Source organism: Gymnogyps californianus, chromosome 3 (assembly GCF_018139145.2).
Source record: "Gymnogyps californianus isolate 813 chromosome 3, ASM1813914v2, whole genome shotgun sequence".
Lineage (NCBI taxonomy): Eukaryota > Metazoa > Chordata > Aves > Accipitriformes > Cathartidae > Gymnogyps > Gymnogyps californianus.
Genome location: NC_059473.1, coordinates 44,546,002 through 44,561,307, shown reverse-complemented (window position 1 = coordinate 44,561,307; position 15,306 = coordinate 44,546,002). Strand labels below are relative to the sequence as shown.

At 53.3% G+C, this 15,306-nt stretch overlaps 1 protein-coding gene across 1 annotated transcript in view; it reads left to right on the top strand.

The window, feature by feature from the left end:
- Positions 1-15,306, top strand: part of SLC35F3 (solute carrier family 35 member F3) — a 191,558-nt gene that overhangs the window by 169,493 nt on the left and 6,759 nt on the right. The window contains exon 4 of the mRNA XM_050894443.1: positions 9,604-9,823. Coding sequence (XP_050750400.1) covers positions 9,604-9,823 — 220 coding nt within the window. The remainder of the gene's footprint in view (positions 1-9,603; positions 9,824-15,306) is intronic.

Sequence of the window (15,306 nt, the reverse complement as noted above, 5' to 3'; positions counted from 1 at the left end):
CCGATGTACCTGGGTCCTGTGTTACCTCAGACAGCAGAGCCCTGATGCACGTCACCATCACTTGAGTTTAAATGAAGTTGGAAATAAATGTTTTGAATTATACATCGTGGTGGAGCATCATGTTGTGCCACTGAACTGTGCTAGAGGAAGGGAACATAAAAGCCATTTCCACTTGTTGGGGAAAGCCCCACTAGCAGTGTTGCCCCCTCACAGGGGGTCCAATGCCAGCGACTGGGGGGCCATATCCAGCCCTAAACCTCCCATGCAAGCAGCACCCACACCCCACGGCAGCTCCCCTCTGCCACCTTCCCACAGCTGGGCTTGGGGCTAGAGCGCAACCCTGCAACCCGCTCTGCTTTTCAGCTGGGGACCCCCCTCCAGCGTGGGCCCCAGGCACATGGAGGGACAGCACGGGAGGGGGGATCCCCTCTGGGGCACACCAGGAAGGGGTGAAATCCTTACTGTGGTGGCCGTGAGCGGATGCGCTTGGCGTGGACCTTGGCTCATTGCTGGGCTGGGAGCAGCACACCAGCATGGCATGGCACGGCACAGCACGGTCCGTGAGTGACCTGCTGCTTGAATTTCCTGCCGCGTAGGATTTGTAGACATGGTCTCAACTTGACCTGGCCCTGAAGACAGGAGCAACCGATTAAAGAAACTTCTCCCTGTGAAATCAGCTGCAAAAATGGTGCTTTTATGACAGGCTGCGCTTGCTACCTTGTCCTTTCTAAGGACAGGATGCTCCAAGCTTGAGATTTTCTGACAGTAGCCAAGCATTTCTTCAGCTCTTCTCAGGCACAGATCTGGTAAAGGAAAAATGCCTGATCATGATGAATCACTCACTGAACAGCTTAATGGTGCCCCATCACCAGCCATTACCGTGCCCAGTGTTAGTTAAACAGCCACTTGAAACATGCTAGGCATTTTCCAGGGAAAAAAGGGACACCTCTTGCCTCCGAGTCCAGAAAGCAGTGCCGTCACCAGGGCCAATGTTACCTGCCGGGCTGCAGGGCTGCGGTCTCCTGTTAGGCAAGGTATAACGAGAGACCGAAGGGCCAGGCTCTGCAGCCCTAGTTCAGTCCCCAGCACAGACAGACCGGACTGGATAAGTACAGGGCGTCTCTGAAGAGCGACACGGCTGCTCCCCTGGCCCTGGCCATGGGCTGCGGTGTGCCTCAGCAGGCAGCACAGGCAGTGGGGCGGGCAAGGGGCACCAGTACACCCAGGCCAGGTCTTGGACCTCTGCCCCGTGGAAGCTGAGAAGGAGCTTGTGCCCTCCCAGCAGTGGGAAGCAGCTTTCCTGAGCTGCTCCAGGTGCATGGGAGGAAAGCTGGAGGCAGGGGTATACGGGTTTTGTTGTAGGAGCCTCAAACCAGCAGGGCAGTAAAAGCCATGGCAGGAATCCCAGGTACCTCTCTGCAAAGTGCTGAGGCTAGCGGATTTATTCGCAGTGTTTTATGATCTGGGACACACCACAGGAGCCTCCGTGCAACTGTTCTGCTGGCATGTGAACCTGCGGTGACTCAGGAAAAAGGCGCTTGGGGGCTGTCTTGATAAGTAACAGGAGTTGGCTATAAAATAAACATGCGGGAAAGGCAAATCCTCAGCTCTCCGAAGGTGCAGCCTACAGGCAGCCTTCGTCCTGCCTCTTTCAAGCACCCAGGGACTTCGCCTCTCCATGCCCTAGCTTGCACATCTCTAAAATGGGTTTCATGAGCTCACCCTTCGCTTACACTGCTTTGAAATCCATCCACCTGAGCGGCTGATTTTGTCATGACTGTCCTTCAGGTCAGCACTGGCTCAAGGGGGAGGGAAGCAGAGCTGGAGGCACGATCCTGTTTTCTGGGAAACACATCAGGTACATTCCCGGAGAGCATTTTTGAGGAATATTTTGGCTTAACTTGTGTCTTTTATCTGCACAGCAGTCTTCTACCTACCTCCACTTGTGAGCATAATGCATGAGGGATGCTGTGGCCCTAACAGGATGAATTATGAAAAAATGTCCTGGGATTTTTTTTTCACTGGGAGAAATTAAACTTGGTTTTAGTTTCCTTCCCTCCTATTAGGAGCCAGGGCACCTCATCTGTCTTCTTTGCTTTTGCTTACTGCAACTGGCTTGCGAGTCCCCCCAGAAGACATGGCATGACATTTTAGTCCATGTCTCTTCTTTCGTACGTTGAACGGAAAATGTATGACTGTTAACAGCGCACCTGCAGATTATTTACCCATGCAGGCCTAATCGGTGCCGGGCTTAGCAAAACATGTTTTGCCTGCCAATCTCTAATCAAGAGGTCAGATTCACTGGCACAGTGGCAGCTTTGCTGTGCTCCAGGGAGGTGGTGCTCACTCTGCTGAAAATCAGGAGCAATTTAGCCAAATTCAATTTGCAGGTACAGACCTTGCAAGGTCAAAGTAAGAAGCACAGTCTACAAAGAAAAAATATCACCCACTAGGAGCAACAGCAGATCCAAACCTGCTTTGGAGGAGAAGGCTCTAGTATGTACACTGAGACAATGAGAAAATTTTAACAAAAGTTAACAGTCCGGAAAGGAGAAATAACCTTGTGCAAAGTATTCCCTTAGGATGTGTATTCCTCCCACATATTTTCTACTTTGCTGCATCTTTCCCAAAGATGTAATGACAGTTTCAATGGCTTATTAACCTTTCTGGCATAGGTTTGTTCTGCAGTGAATATCAAGAGACCAAACCCCTGGCCTGCGGGAACACACCGTGTGTGCTTTTTCTGGTTCTTGTCTACCTTTCCTCTTCATAGGTGGGATTTTTTTGCAAAGTGGAGGCAAAAAGCATTCCTTCCAGTCTTGGCAGAATTTTATACATTCATTTGCACAACGTTCAAAGGAGTGGAGAAACATCCCGACTACCTAGCAATGGTTAAAGACAAAACAGGCAGTGGAAGGTGAATAGTGTTAAACATATAATTGTGAGCTCAGTGGGGAAAAATGGAGCTTTACTGTCATATTTTATTTGCAAGTTTTATTTGACTGCAACACCTGCTTTCACTATGATTAACTCTTGCTTAGCATGCAATTTTGGCACTGACAACTTCTGATTTACTTCACTGGGGATGCTCGGTTCCAGTGATGGAGGTATTTTGCTAGTATTGTTGTGCTGGAGACATGCCTAATGGGGCAGACCTAATTTGCCATTTGTCAGGTTAATGAAGATACACACTAAAAAGATTATGAGGAAAAACAAGAACTAGTACATGAAAGATTAAGAAACCAGCAAACAATTTAGAGTAACAATACAAACAGTAAGATCTCTGTGCCTTAGGCTTTTCTGTAGTATCTTTCATCCCAGCACATTTCCTGTAGTGCCATAGCAGCTACGTGCTGTTCCCAAGTGACATTACACATTTCCATTAGGCCAAGTTGCCAGGGCACCCTGTGACAAGCGGCAGGGGACCAGAATCCCCATTTGGGAGAGAGGACCGCCGGTACGTGCAGGCTGGCCGGTGCCAGTCAGGACTTGCTAAGCCCTGCTTGGGGGCTGTTACTGCGGGGGCTTGTGCCACAGTGGCAGCAAGGTGGGTTCAGTCGTGCTGTGTGGTGCCCACTGCTTTATTTTATACCTACAAGCAGGTTTCCATCTGTCCCCACCGCAGTCTTCCCATGCAGAGGATGCCTGAAAGCCAGGCAGCTGCTTCTGCTCCCAGATGGGCTTTATGGGCTTTACACCACACGTCCCAGTTGGCATCCTGAGGAAGAGGAGAGCAACCAGGGCAAGTGTGTGCCCTTCTTTCTCACCTGCACCAACCTGTTACCCTGATACACAGCAGAGATGCCTGCTGCAGCAGCCCCCTCAGCAACACCCTGCAGCAAGCACATCCACTGTGTAACATCTTTCTGGAAACACTTCCCAAGGGCCACATGTAACCAGGCTGCAATTCTCTCAGTTCACATGTAGACCTCCTCCCAGCAGTGTAATCTTGCCTTTTATTTCAGTCATGAGCCTTCAGATTGTCTGTGAACATTGATATGACACTTCTGAGTGGGAGCAAGCTTTTTATTGCTGCTGTGGCGATTAAGCCAGTACGTTTCCTTTCCAGTATCCTTCCTTTGACGTTTCCATTCCAGTCTTACACAGGCCTTTGCTGTTGCCTTGGCTAATGCCTTGCATTTATTGTTTAAACCGACTGCTGTGATTACAATGGAGCTCTAGCTTATGATGGCAGAATCGAGGAAAATAATGCAGGAAGCTAGTTTATCTCAAAAATATGGCATTACGCCCTGCAACGCCAAAGCTCCTTGCTGTCTGCTGCCGCCTTATCTGGAAACAGCCTGGCAGTTGTAGGAATTTACTCCTCACACGGAGGATTACACAGAGTTGAGGAGAGATCATCTCAGCAGGGTGGCTCTGCAGGACATCTGCAGGGAGGCTTCCTTGCCCAGGAGGAGCCACGCTCAGCATGACCTGGGGATCCACAGGGCCAGGGCACGCCTGAGTTTTGCATCAGCATTTCCCTATGGCCTCTCTGCCCGTTGTCCACACCCAAAGTCCCACTGCTTCATGGGCAAAGCCGAGTGAGCCCAGCAAACAAAACTGTATCGGCAAGCGAGCAGCAAGGCAACTTTCTGGTTGAGGTGGTAGGTGAGACCGGCAGGCGCGGGATTCCTGGTAATGCAGGCAGGAGTAGGTTTGGTCACTCTTTGATGACAATTTCTCTTTTAACACAGGGGGTGGGATTTCTCCTTCCAGACGCGTGCTGGAGGTGCCCGTGTCTGTGCTCCTTGACCTGGGCACCCTTTTAGAGCTGAAGGAGAGAAATAGAAGTAGCTTCTTCCCGGGCTCAGTGCCTCCTGAGGTGGGCAGCAAAGGCAGCTCAGGGATGTGCATCTCCGGCGACTCTGAACAGAGCCTGGGGTCCCAGCTCAAACATAAGAAGCTGCTTGTACATACTTAAAGGTCAGTGGGCAGAAGCTCCCCACTACCACTTCTGTGTCCCTGGGACTCACCGCTCTGCCAGGTTATTAGAGCCATGCGCACGCACGTTCTTCTTACAGAGAACTACCAGAGCATCTTCAGGGCCTCCAGCTCGATGTCTTGGAGGTACATGGAAAGTATACACGCTATAAGTAAATAAGGTTGCTTGCTGTTAACTGTGCCTTTATTTAAGACAGGCCAGGGGCTCTCGCTCAGTAGGTGTACAGCCCAGGAGATCTTTGAAAGCTTTCCAGTGAGTCTAAGGTGATAAGCAGCAGTCTGTGTGAGCGGGGAGAGGGAGCCCACGGAGGACTGTGACTGACAGGGGCTGATTGTGTGCACACCATGACACCCCGCTCGGCTCTGCTTGCTGGAAAACCCACTCCAGTGTCACAGTGCCTGGGCACAGGGCTCACCATCAGCATTTGTAGGCATTTGTAGTGATGAGGTGCTGAGCAAATGCTGTATGCCCATACCAGCTACTTGCAAATACTGCGTACTGCTAAAAACCACTGCTCCCCTCGGGCACGGCCCCTCCTCGCAGCAGGGCTGCCTGCGGGCTGCCCACGCCTGCTGCGCGCCAGCAGCACTGGGCTGCCCAGCACACAGGGCAAGGGCAAGCATCAGGAGCGCAGGGGAGCGCCTGTTTACAGGATCTCTGCTTGCTTTCTTTGCAAAGCACGCTTCTGGCACCTCTGCCCACGTTAGCAAACAGCAGGGATTTAGTCCCAGAGATGAACCCGACAAAGTCTGCAGCCTCCAGGCATCTGGTAACCCTCCCTCTTCACCCCAGGTGAGCTAGAGCTAGCTGTGCAGCAGGACTGGCTGACCAAAGCCTGGATAAACTGAGGCAGAAACCGTATTTTATCCTGGAAATGATATAGCTTGGCTGCTGGCCCCAGCAGTCAAAGCCAGAGGAGGCTGGTGGTCTCCATGCCGGAGCAGGGCACTTCCCCAGCAGCTCTTCCACCACCGCTACACACTTGTCCCAGGAGGAGATACCCAGCGCCATCTCCCCACCAGCCTGGAGGCAGCCAGCTTGCTCTGCTGCGAATAGAGGACTCCCTCTGTTCTGCCATGGGCAGGTAGACCTGCAAGAGTCTGTCCTGTAAAACCTCAAGAAACCAACCCCAGCTCCCCATCTGTCCTGTGGCTTTGGGAGACTTGGGGTCGGGCCTCATACGAGGGTCCACAGTGCTGAGCTGGGCTCCAAAGGATGCTGAATGCTTACAGACTGCCCTCCGGGTAGGGTGGTTTTTGTCTTTCTTAAAAAGTAACATTTTCGTTAGCAGATGAGATTGTTAAAATATTCATAGGCAGGCTCCTGGTGCAGTCAGGCATGCCTGGAGCACCACAGGACACAAGCTCTATTTTTGCCAAAGAGTATCCATAAAACCTCAGGATACTCATTGGGTACAATGTACCCTTGTGGGCAAAACTGAAATTACTGGGCAGCAGGAGCAACTGTGTCCAAAATGTTCTGTCAAAATATTTAAAGTTGAAGGTTGGTTTTTCTGGAGTGATTTCATCTCCCAACTGTTTTGGGATTACAGTGTAGGTCCTGTCTTGCTTCCCATAACTATTTATCTACCATTACTCACGGACAACTCTCTTCATCGAACGCTTCCTGGTACGGCTTCACAAGCTGCATTATGGCACCAAGGAAAGATCAGTTTCCCCGATAAGCAGTAGCAAACCTGGGGAGACAATTAGTTGTGAGGGGGTTATTGTACAGTATATAGTCATCCTGGCACACGAAACATACCACATTTGCCCTAATGCTCCTCGGACTTCACAGAAGATGCCAGGTCCAAGAAAGCCATCTAACCCACGTGCTACCCCAACAAAGAGCCCATGGTTCAGCAGTGCACCCATTTTGGACAATGGTGCTCGCTGTGCACGTGGGTGCATGGCTGGTAGCACCCTCCACAGCCCCGGGTGTCCTCGGGGAGAAGCTCCCTTACAACCCCGTGCCGGATGGGGAAACCTCTGCCATAAGGAGGTCTCCTTTGGAAGCTGGAGCCAGCCTACAAGAAGCAATTCAGACCTGGTGAAACCAGCCAAAACAGCTAAAAGAAGGCTTTATCATATAGGCCAGTGAGAGGAGACTCCCAAAGGGGGAAATGCAGCTCAGGGTCCTGATCTGTGCCAGGGCAAGGCTGTCCTTTGGGGCATTGTGGCACTACACTGGGTGCTTCAGGGATGGTGGCAAGTGCCAGGCTGTGCTACCGTATGGATCCAGTGGTATCTGCTAGACAAGAATCAGGCCCACAGTACAGTAAAAGCACATGTTTCTACTGTATATGAAATAGTGATATCCAATTCTATATGTGGGGAACAGATTTTTGGCAGGAGGAACTTTTTTTCCCCAGAATGAATCCAAACATAAATTCCATTTTAGTCCTTTCATTTGACTACAGCCTTCCTGTCCCTCTCATACTAATCTTACTTAACGTAATTTAATTTAAACTGTGCCTGCATTTTTTGTCTTCAGAGCATTAGACTGGCTGCCTGTGACACCCTGGCAGTCAAACCCTCCCCGGTGTCTTGGGAAGCAGGTTTATGCCTCTGGTGAAGTTCGGGACTGGGTTTTTCGATGTCTCTCTGCATCCCCGTGCACTTCCTGCATCCCCTGTGGCAAGTGGCTGGTACAGACAGTGCTTCACAGGGCTGAAGGCCAGACTTGAAGTCGGTATAGTGTTTGTGGAAGGAGAGAGTGGATCCAGGCCACGTGCTGAGCACAGGCAGCGTCTGTCGGTGCTGCACGCATCCCTGAATGGCCCTGCACGGCACCGGCAGGTGGGAAGTCGGGCTGCGGTCTGTGGTGCAGAGGGGTAGCTCTTTTACTGACACAGAGAGGCAGTTAACAGGTTTGGCAGGGAATAGGCTGTGGCCAGCAGGTATTCATAGAGGACAAGGGATGCTGATGTGCTGGCTGATGCCAGCACGATGCAGAACCAGCGGCTCAAATTAAAGTGTCTGTGTACAGCAGCCAAAGCCCAGGGTCATCGCATCCAGAGATGGGCAAGTTCTGCACGGCCATGACTTGGTACAAGAGACTGGCAGGTGACAAATCCCAACAAACACAAAAAATACATTTCTTCTACCCTGCAGCCTTGTACCTGCTGCAGCAGAGGGGGTGTAGGCAGATGTAGTTAGTGAAATCTGAAGAGGCTCAGAGCGTGGATGGGTCTCTTTAGGTAATCACCTGATACAGCCCCATCTTCTGAGAAAGTGAATCAAAATCACACTTCTATCAGACTCCAAATAGCGAGCCTTACATGCCCAGTCTCAGGAAACAAACAGCCTGAAATTCAAGGCAGCAGTGAAAACCTATTTGGCCTTCGTTGTCAGAGGAAAATGTAATTTTGCTCAAATTTTGTCAAAACACCTCATTAGAGTACTTCAGGGCCTCAGGGGTTTTGCAGGTTTGAAAGCAAGCAAAGCCAGCACAGGCCACGGCACCACCGTTGACTGCCACCTGCACACTTCAGCAGGCTGCAGGCCGCACCCTCCGCCTCGCAGACCGCTGCATTTCTTCTTTGCGTTACTCCATTTCCCTGCAGCCAGCGCAGCCGGCAGCTCCTGGTTCCGCTGCCCGGCAGAAGCGGGTTGCACGCAGGCCTCCCCTCGCAGCGCCTCCACAGAGGTGACCCCTGCAGCCCCATCCCGGCCCCCACCCGCTGCCTCCCCAGAGCCGTGCCAGCAGGGCCAGGCTGCACCCCTCGCCTCCTGTCCTCTTTTCCCACCAGCGCCTCTGGTTCCTGGGGCACTCGTGCTGTTGCTCGCCCCTCAGCTCCTCCACCTGATCTTTTCCCAGCCTCACTCCTTCGGTCAGGCTCAAGCAGGTGCCCTCAAGCTCCCTGATGCCATCCCTGTGCCCCTTCGGCTCCCTCCTTGTCAGACGGGACACAAATAAACCACTGGTGTTTCCTTTTCCCACACCAGGGCCGTACCTGCTCTGGCTGCCTCCCACTTGGGGATTCACAGCATCCCGAGCCCTCGCTGTACACGTGAGCTCCTGACTCCCCTGCCCTGTGCTGCCGCTCCAGCTGACCCAGCACATCCCTGGGTGCCACCACGCCATGCCCCGTTGCACACCCTCACCCCGGCGGGCAGCTGCCAGCCACCTCCTCCCTGCTGCTCCCAGGGGGCTTGAGCCAGGTGCCCCCCCTCGAGTGGAAAAAACCCCAAACCAGGCTCCCGCGAGGCTCCTTCCAAGCCCTGCGTAGCGGATCACAGATGGGCGCCATGGCCCCAGGGCTGCAGGGGAGCTTTGCTGCCAGCCCTGGCCCTGGCCCCTCAGCATCCCAATGCCCACAGGGGTAAAAGGAGGAGGATAACCCCACGCTGTTTCAAGATGTCCACTGTGAAGGCGCTCATGGCAAGGGTGAAATTTCACCTCCTGGCTTCACCTCTGCCCTCGCTCTTTCGATGCTGTCCCTCCTGTGTTTGCAGCCCCTGTGTATTCGTACCCTGTGCAGGTGAGAGCTGTTGCAGCAGATGCTGAAACTTGTATTATTTCTTCTCCTCTTTAAGGTGTGTGCCCCTCTTTCCCCAAAGGAAAAGAAGAGGAGCAAGAAAGAAAAGAAACCCGTATATTTGCTGCAGACTGTAACTAGCATGTGTAATAATGCTGCCTTTCTCTCCTTGTTTTAGGGAGTGCTGCCAATTTTTTGGAGACAATGGCTTGACTTTGAAGGTGTTTTTTACCAAGGCAGCACCCTTTGGTGTTCTTTGGACACTCACAAACTACCTTTACTTACATGCAATAAAGAAAATAAACACTACGGATGTCTCCGTGTTGTTCTGCTGCAACAAAGCTTTTGTGTTCTTGCTTTCATGGATCGTTCTGAGGGACAGGTTCATGGGAGTGAGGGTAAGTGACTCCTTATCTCTGTGTCCCTTCTTCCCCTCGCCCTTCTGCCTTTCCTTTTCCCCTCCCCTCCCGCCAGCCGAGTCGAGCAGCACCCCATGCAGACGGCCAAGTCAGCACAGAAATCCTCACGAAGGGGGGACACGTCCTTCCCTGCAGCCTGCCCAAGCGCCTGTGAGCTCCTGGAGCCCCCCGTCTCCCCCAGCACAGTGCCTTTCCGCATTTTCCTTCAGAAAAGAGGTAACTTGCTCCTGAGCATGGCACGAGGGGTAGCTGCTATCTCCGTGTTGCCGTGAACACGCATCAGCCCTTTGCCTGCCCCTTCCGAGTGAAAATTCCTAGGTTGTGGCACCAGACGTAACTGCTTCTAACTGCACATTCCTGCAAGCCTTGGCTGCACGCAATGCGTTTCTGGTCCCAACCTGTGAATTTAATGGGGCCCTCACCTTCCTTACGTGTGACAGCAGGCTTGCAGGGCGGCGTAGTTATCCTTTGCACTCGCGCTGCTCTGGGGCTGCAGTCAGCAGCAGCTGCAGAGAGGAGAGCCGGGCTGCCCTCACCTGTGTGCAGCCAAAACGTGTGCGTGTGAGTCGCTGGTGGAGGATCGGCGTAACGCTGGCACACGGGGACTTGTGTCTGGTCAGCAGGTACAGGCATGGGGCCAGGCAGCACGGCAGGCAGCGGGGCAGCAGGCCCACTCCCCTGGGGCTGCTTTCCTGGTGGCATCCCAAATGTTTGCTTACACCCTTAGTCCTACGCCCCACGTGAACGCCCGCTCTGCAGTGGCAACAGAGCTGCATGGGGGGGGGGGGGGCGTTATCGGAAACCCCCGCAGCTCCCTGCTGACCCTGCTGCTGGTTTTGGCAGCCATTGGCACGCGGTGTCCTCTGGCAGCTGAACCGGGTGGATGGGCACCTGGCATCTGCCCCAGTGACCCACCACCCTGGGGCCAAGGGGCCTCTGCCAGGGCTGGGAGTAACTGCAAGGAAAAGGCACCAGCGGGGCCCTCCTGCCTCGCTGCACCAGCCGGCATATATTAACAGCAATAACAGTAATAATACCTAATTTCCGCCCACCATTTGAGGAGCTCTCTGCTCACCCACCTGGGCAATGCTTTCAGTGCTCAGAAGAGGTTGTTAGCCCTCGCTGTGTGGAGCAACTGAGAGTTAACTTTTCGGGAAGCGCTGCTCTCCTGGCGGGAGAGCTTGGCCAGCCTTGCGGTGGTGGCAGCCAAGAGGCTGCTGTGGGAATGGTTGCAAAATGTACCTGCCAAAAGCCCAGCCTGCCCAGCTGGTGTCTGCACTTGCCCACCCACCTGCCCAGGTAGCTGTACCCTGAAAACAAATTAACTAACTGGGTTTTTTGAGTACAGAAGCAAGGGTATCCTGAAAAGATCCTGGAAGCAGGGAAGTGTCGCTGTTATCCTAGCTGGACGTGCTGGCCATTTTGATAAAAGTGAAAAAAAATAACGCGTATTTTTGTGGTCTTCAGCTGTCTTGTGGTGCTGTCAGCTGTAGTGCTGGTGGGACGCCAGGAGAGGAGGTGTGTAGAGGGCTGACCGCTGCTCTCCTGCACGTGCAGCTTGCTCCTTGGTCTGCACGTGTCGCCTCTCACCGCTGGGTACGGCTGAGGTCTGGGGGGAAAGAAGCCAAGCTGCGTGTCGGGATACCCACACGGGCACGCACATGCCGCAGCGGAGACACTTCTCGTGCTCTGCCAGGTGCGTGGCTGTGTCTGAAGAGCCAGGGTGGTCAGGGGCTCTCCAGCAGCTTCCCAGCCAGGCTAGGTCTTGTGCTATGGCAGGTGACACGCGCTGGGGGACGAATCCTGCTCTGGATCCGTCCCTTCCCAAAGGGGCAGAAGGAGTGGAGGAAGCAGGGAAGCAGACCCGAGTGGTGGTCTCAGCCATGTCCAGCTGTCCTTCGTTTCTTATCAGCACTGCCTTGGGAAAGCAGCAATGAAGCAGAGACCCAGAGCATGGGCCAGGGCGGTGAAGGCGATGGGATGCTCCTGACGTGCATCCCAGCCCCTCACCGTGGCACCTGCCACTGGTGAGGGGTAGTGGGTGGGGGGAGGAGAGGGCTTCCTGAGAAGCCACCTCCATGCTCAAGGAGGAAGATGGCCATCTCCCACCCCGGTGATGGGCCAGCAAGGGGTCTGGGCCCAGGAGGAAGGGGCTCGCAGGAGGACTGGGCTATTCACTCTTGGGCAGACGTGGCGTCCTGACCAGTGACAAAATGTGAGTGATGAGACACTTGTCCCTAGAGACGGGCAGGCCATGGGGCAGCACAGCAGTCCTGCTGCCCAGCTTTGTTTACCACCATGGGAGCGCTGGGGATGCTTCTGTCTGCAGAGGGACGTAGCATGAAGTTCCCCGGCGAGATGTATTTTCTTCCCCTTTATCTCCCTTTTCTGTACAGCCCATGTGAAAAGCAGCAGACGTTGAGGGTGGCACTGCCTGGCGTGCTGGGGGATAGCCTCAGGATGAACCCCAAAACAAAGCTTTCTTCCTGGGACTGGCAACCAGGACGAGGAACAGCTGCTGGGGCTTCTCCGGGAGCGACCTAGGGACTGTGAGCCAGCACACAGCCCAACCCCAAAGCTTGCAGTCCCTCAGGGCCACGCTGTGTCAGAGCTGCTGACCCTTTTAGAAGCACCTTTTGAGAGGGTATTTGGCAAGCGAGGCTGCAGGGGGGACGGTGCCTTGCCTTGCGGCAAGCAGGAGCCCTCCCACGCTCCCGCTCCATCCCCCTGGCAGCACAGCAGGATGGATAGTGCTTCAGCAAAGCTCTGACTGCACATTTGGGTGTCCCTGTTCACAGTCGCTGGAGGAGAGGCCAGGTGAGAAAGGCAGCAGCTCAGTGGGGTTTAAGCATGTACAAGTATCCTACTTGGCTTTCAGAAGTGCAACTACCAGCTCTACAAGCACTTAAATCACAATTTGGCTGGAATTTAAATGTAAGAGCAAGCTACAAAATCCCATCCTCACCACTCAGGCACTTGTAAGTGCCTACATCTCCTGTAATGAAGTTGCACTTCTCTCCTTTTCCCTTCACTGTGCCCAGAGCAACAGTCCAACTGGGCTGCAAGCTGTCATATTGCTTTCAGAGAAGACACACATGTAACAAAGCTGTGAGTGCCTGAAGCATTGCCTCTGCAAGGCCTGCAGTGCTGAGGCATTTTGCAAGTAACCACAGGCTAGTAGCCATGGTGTGGTGCAGTGCAAGCAGCCTGTCACCTCTGCTAACAACATGCTTGATAGACAGGCTGAAAGGCTTCCAGAGAAAGCGCATGTATGTGACACGCCTGGCCAAGACTCATGACATGCTTGATAGAAGAGGCAAGGACTTCGGCCCCAGCAAAACTGTTTGCGGACTGCATTTATTTGCTTCGATCTTTGACTTTGGTGTTTCCTTCCGTGCTACAGTAAATAAAACAGCTCAGGATCCAAGAGAACTGTCGCCTGCAAGTGCCTCCTGTGTACGTAACATATAGACAAGCACACCTGCCAGTGGGACTTGGAAATAAATAGACTATCAAATCCCAAATCGTAGTCTTCCTTTCCAACCAGGCAGAGACCCAGGCTCCCGGGAGGTGCTCTGAAGTCAGCCAGCCCCTGACGTTGAAAGCAAAACTGGATGCTTTTTATTCTGCGGTTCATTAATGCGCCCTCCAAGTTTCCACTGCAATGGAGCTGCTGCTGCCAGCGGGGGCTCAAGCAGGCTGCCTTCGCCGATATGCATGGAGGTGCTGGCCATTTGCCCCAGCCTGACCTGTGGCTGTGGTCTCCTCCCAGCTCTCCAGTGAAGGCTGGACAAGCCCCACGCCTCTCGGATGGGAGACGGCCACGCCTGCAGCAGATGCTACAGGAAACGCTGCATCTTCCACTCTTTGTCACCTGGTCTGTAGCACGGGTGATGTTGAAGGGCTGGAGTTGCCATCTTTCAGATAAGCCCGAGCCATGTATCTTACAGCTCTACAAAGAGCCATACGGAGTCAGAGCAAAGGTGCATCTGCCCCAGGAGCCTGGCTCCAGCAGCTGCCTGTAGTGGACACCTAGAAAAATCTGTCTAAACAGGAAAAGCCTATAATGATATTTTCTCATGAGACTTTCCAGCCTCCAGTAATTTGAGGCTCAAGGACTTCCTGAGATGGAAGCGATGTTCCTATAGTTAATAGTCCTTGATGGATTTTTTTTCTCTTCCATCAGTTCATCCTTGTAAACTTTTCACATCCACAGTGTGCAACAGCAAAGCTTTCCTTGGCTGAATTATATGTTAGGTGAAGACAAATCTCTTTTTCGTTGTTCTGCACCTGCCCCATGCTAGTCTCATTCAATGACCTTTTTTCTTGTGCCTCTGAAGCCCCAGAGTGTCTGAATTTTTATTTGACAAGCACCAGCACGCTGACATGAGAGAACTGCTGAGGGCTGCTGAGCTCCTTCAGTCCTGCCTATCTGAAACAGCCCCACGTTGCTGTAGAGCCATGCATCAGGGTTTTTTCTCTCCTTGCCTTAAAAAGGAGTCCCTGTCCAGGACTGTAGGGACCAGTTACACTGCCACCAAGCTTTGCTTTAGAAATGATGCCCCACAGCTGTGCATGGAGAGATCTGATGCTGACAGGGCTGCAAGCCAAGGTGCTGTATCTGAACCTCTCCAAATTTGCAGCGTGCACATCCAGCCTTTGCAGCTTGCACTGGGGTCCGCTCTGACCAGGTCTTAAATCAGCATCTTCAGAACCTGCTGCCCCTCGGCTGGGCTGTGCAAGAGGCTGAGCAGCTGGGGGAACCCTGCCCCTCCATAGCTTGCCGAAGCTGTGCTCATGCAGCATCTTGAACAGCAGTACAGCAATTTCTAGACTCAAGCCCCTTCTTGTTGAGATGCTGTTAGCAGCTGTATTTTCCAGGCAGTGTCAGCTTCTGCTGATTTGGGCTTTTTTCTATGCTTACGCCACCCCGCCATTCTGCAGCAACACCTTTGGAGAAATTGATCCCCTCTGTTTGCAGAAACGGGGCATTTTTCTGCTAGGGTAAATTGGAGGTGTTGATGTCGGTGTGCAGGAGGGATCTGCTGGGTCATTGTCTGTGGAAGCTTTATAGGTGCCCGCTGGCACCAGCCCCAGCTCAACCCAGGGAAGAGGTTGCTGGCGCTGCCAGGATGGGGACCTGCAGCTGGTAAAGGGCTCCCCCCCACCACAGCTTGCTCATCAGGCGGCAGCAGAGCTTGGCACACAGGCTTTCCCCCTGCATCTTCACAGCAGCCCCAGCATCTCTGGTGGTGAACGGGAAAGGTGAGAGGAGGCCATTGCTCTTGGATGTGTAGGCAGCTGCAGGCTGTGGATGGGGCTTAAAACCCCGGTCTGGCCCTGGGAGAGGGGACAGTTGGCTGGCACCGACCCAGCCATGGGTCAAAATAAACTCATTTATCCCAGTCATCTTAGAAGCATCACCATGACTGTGCAGCCAAAGGGGATGTGGTCTAAGCAGG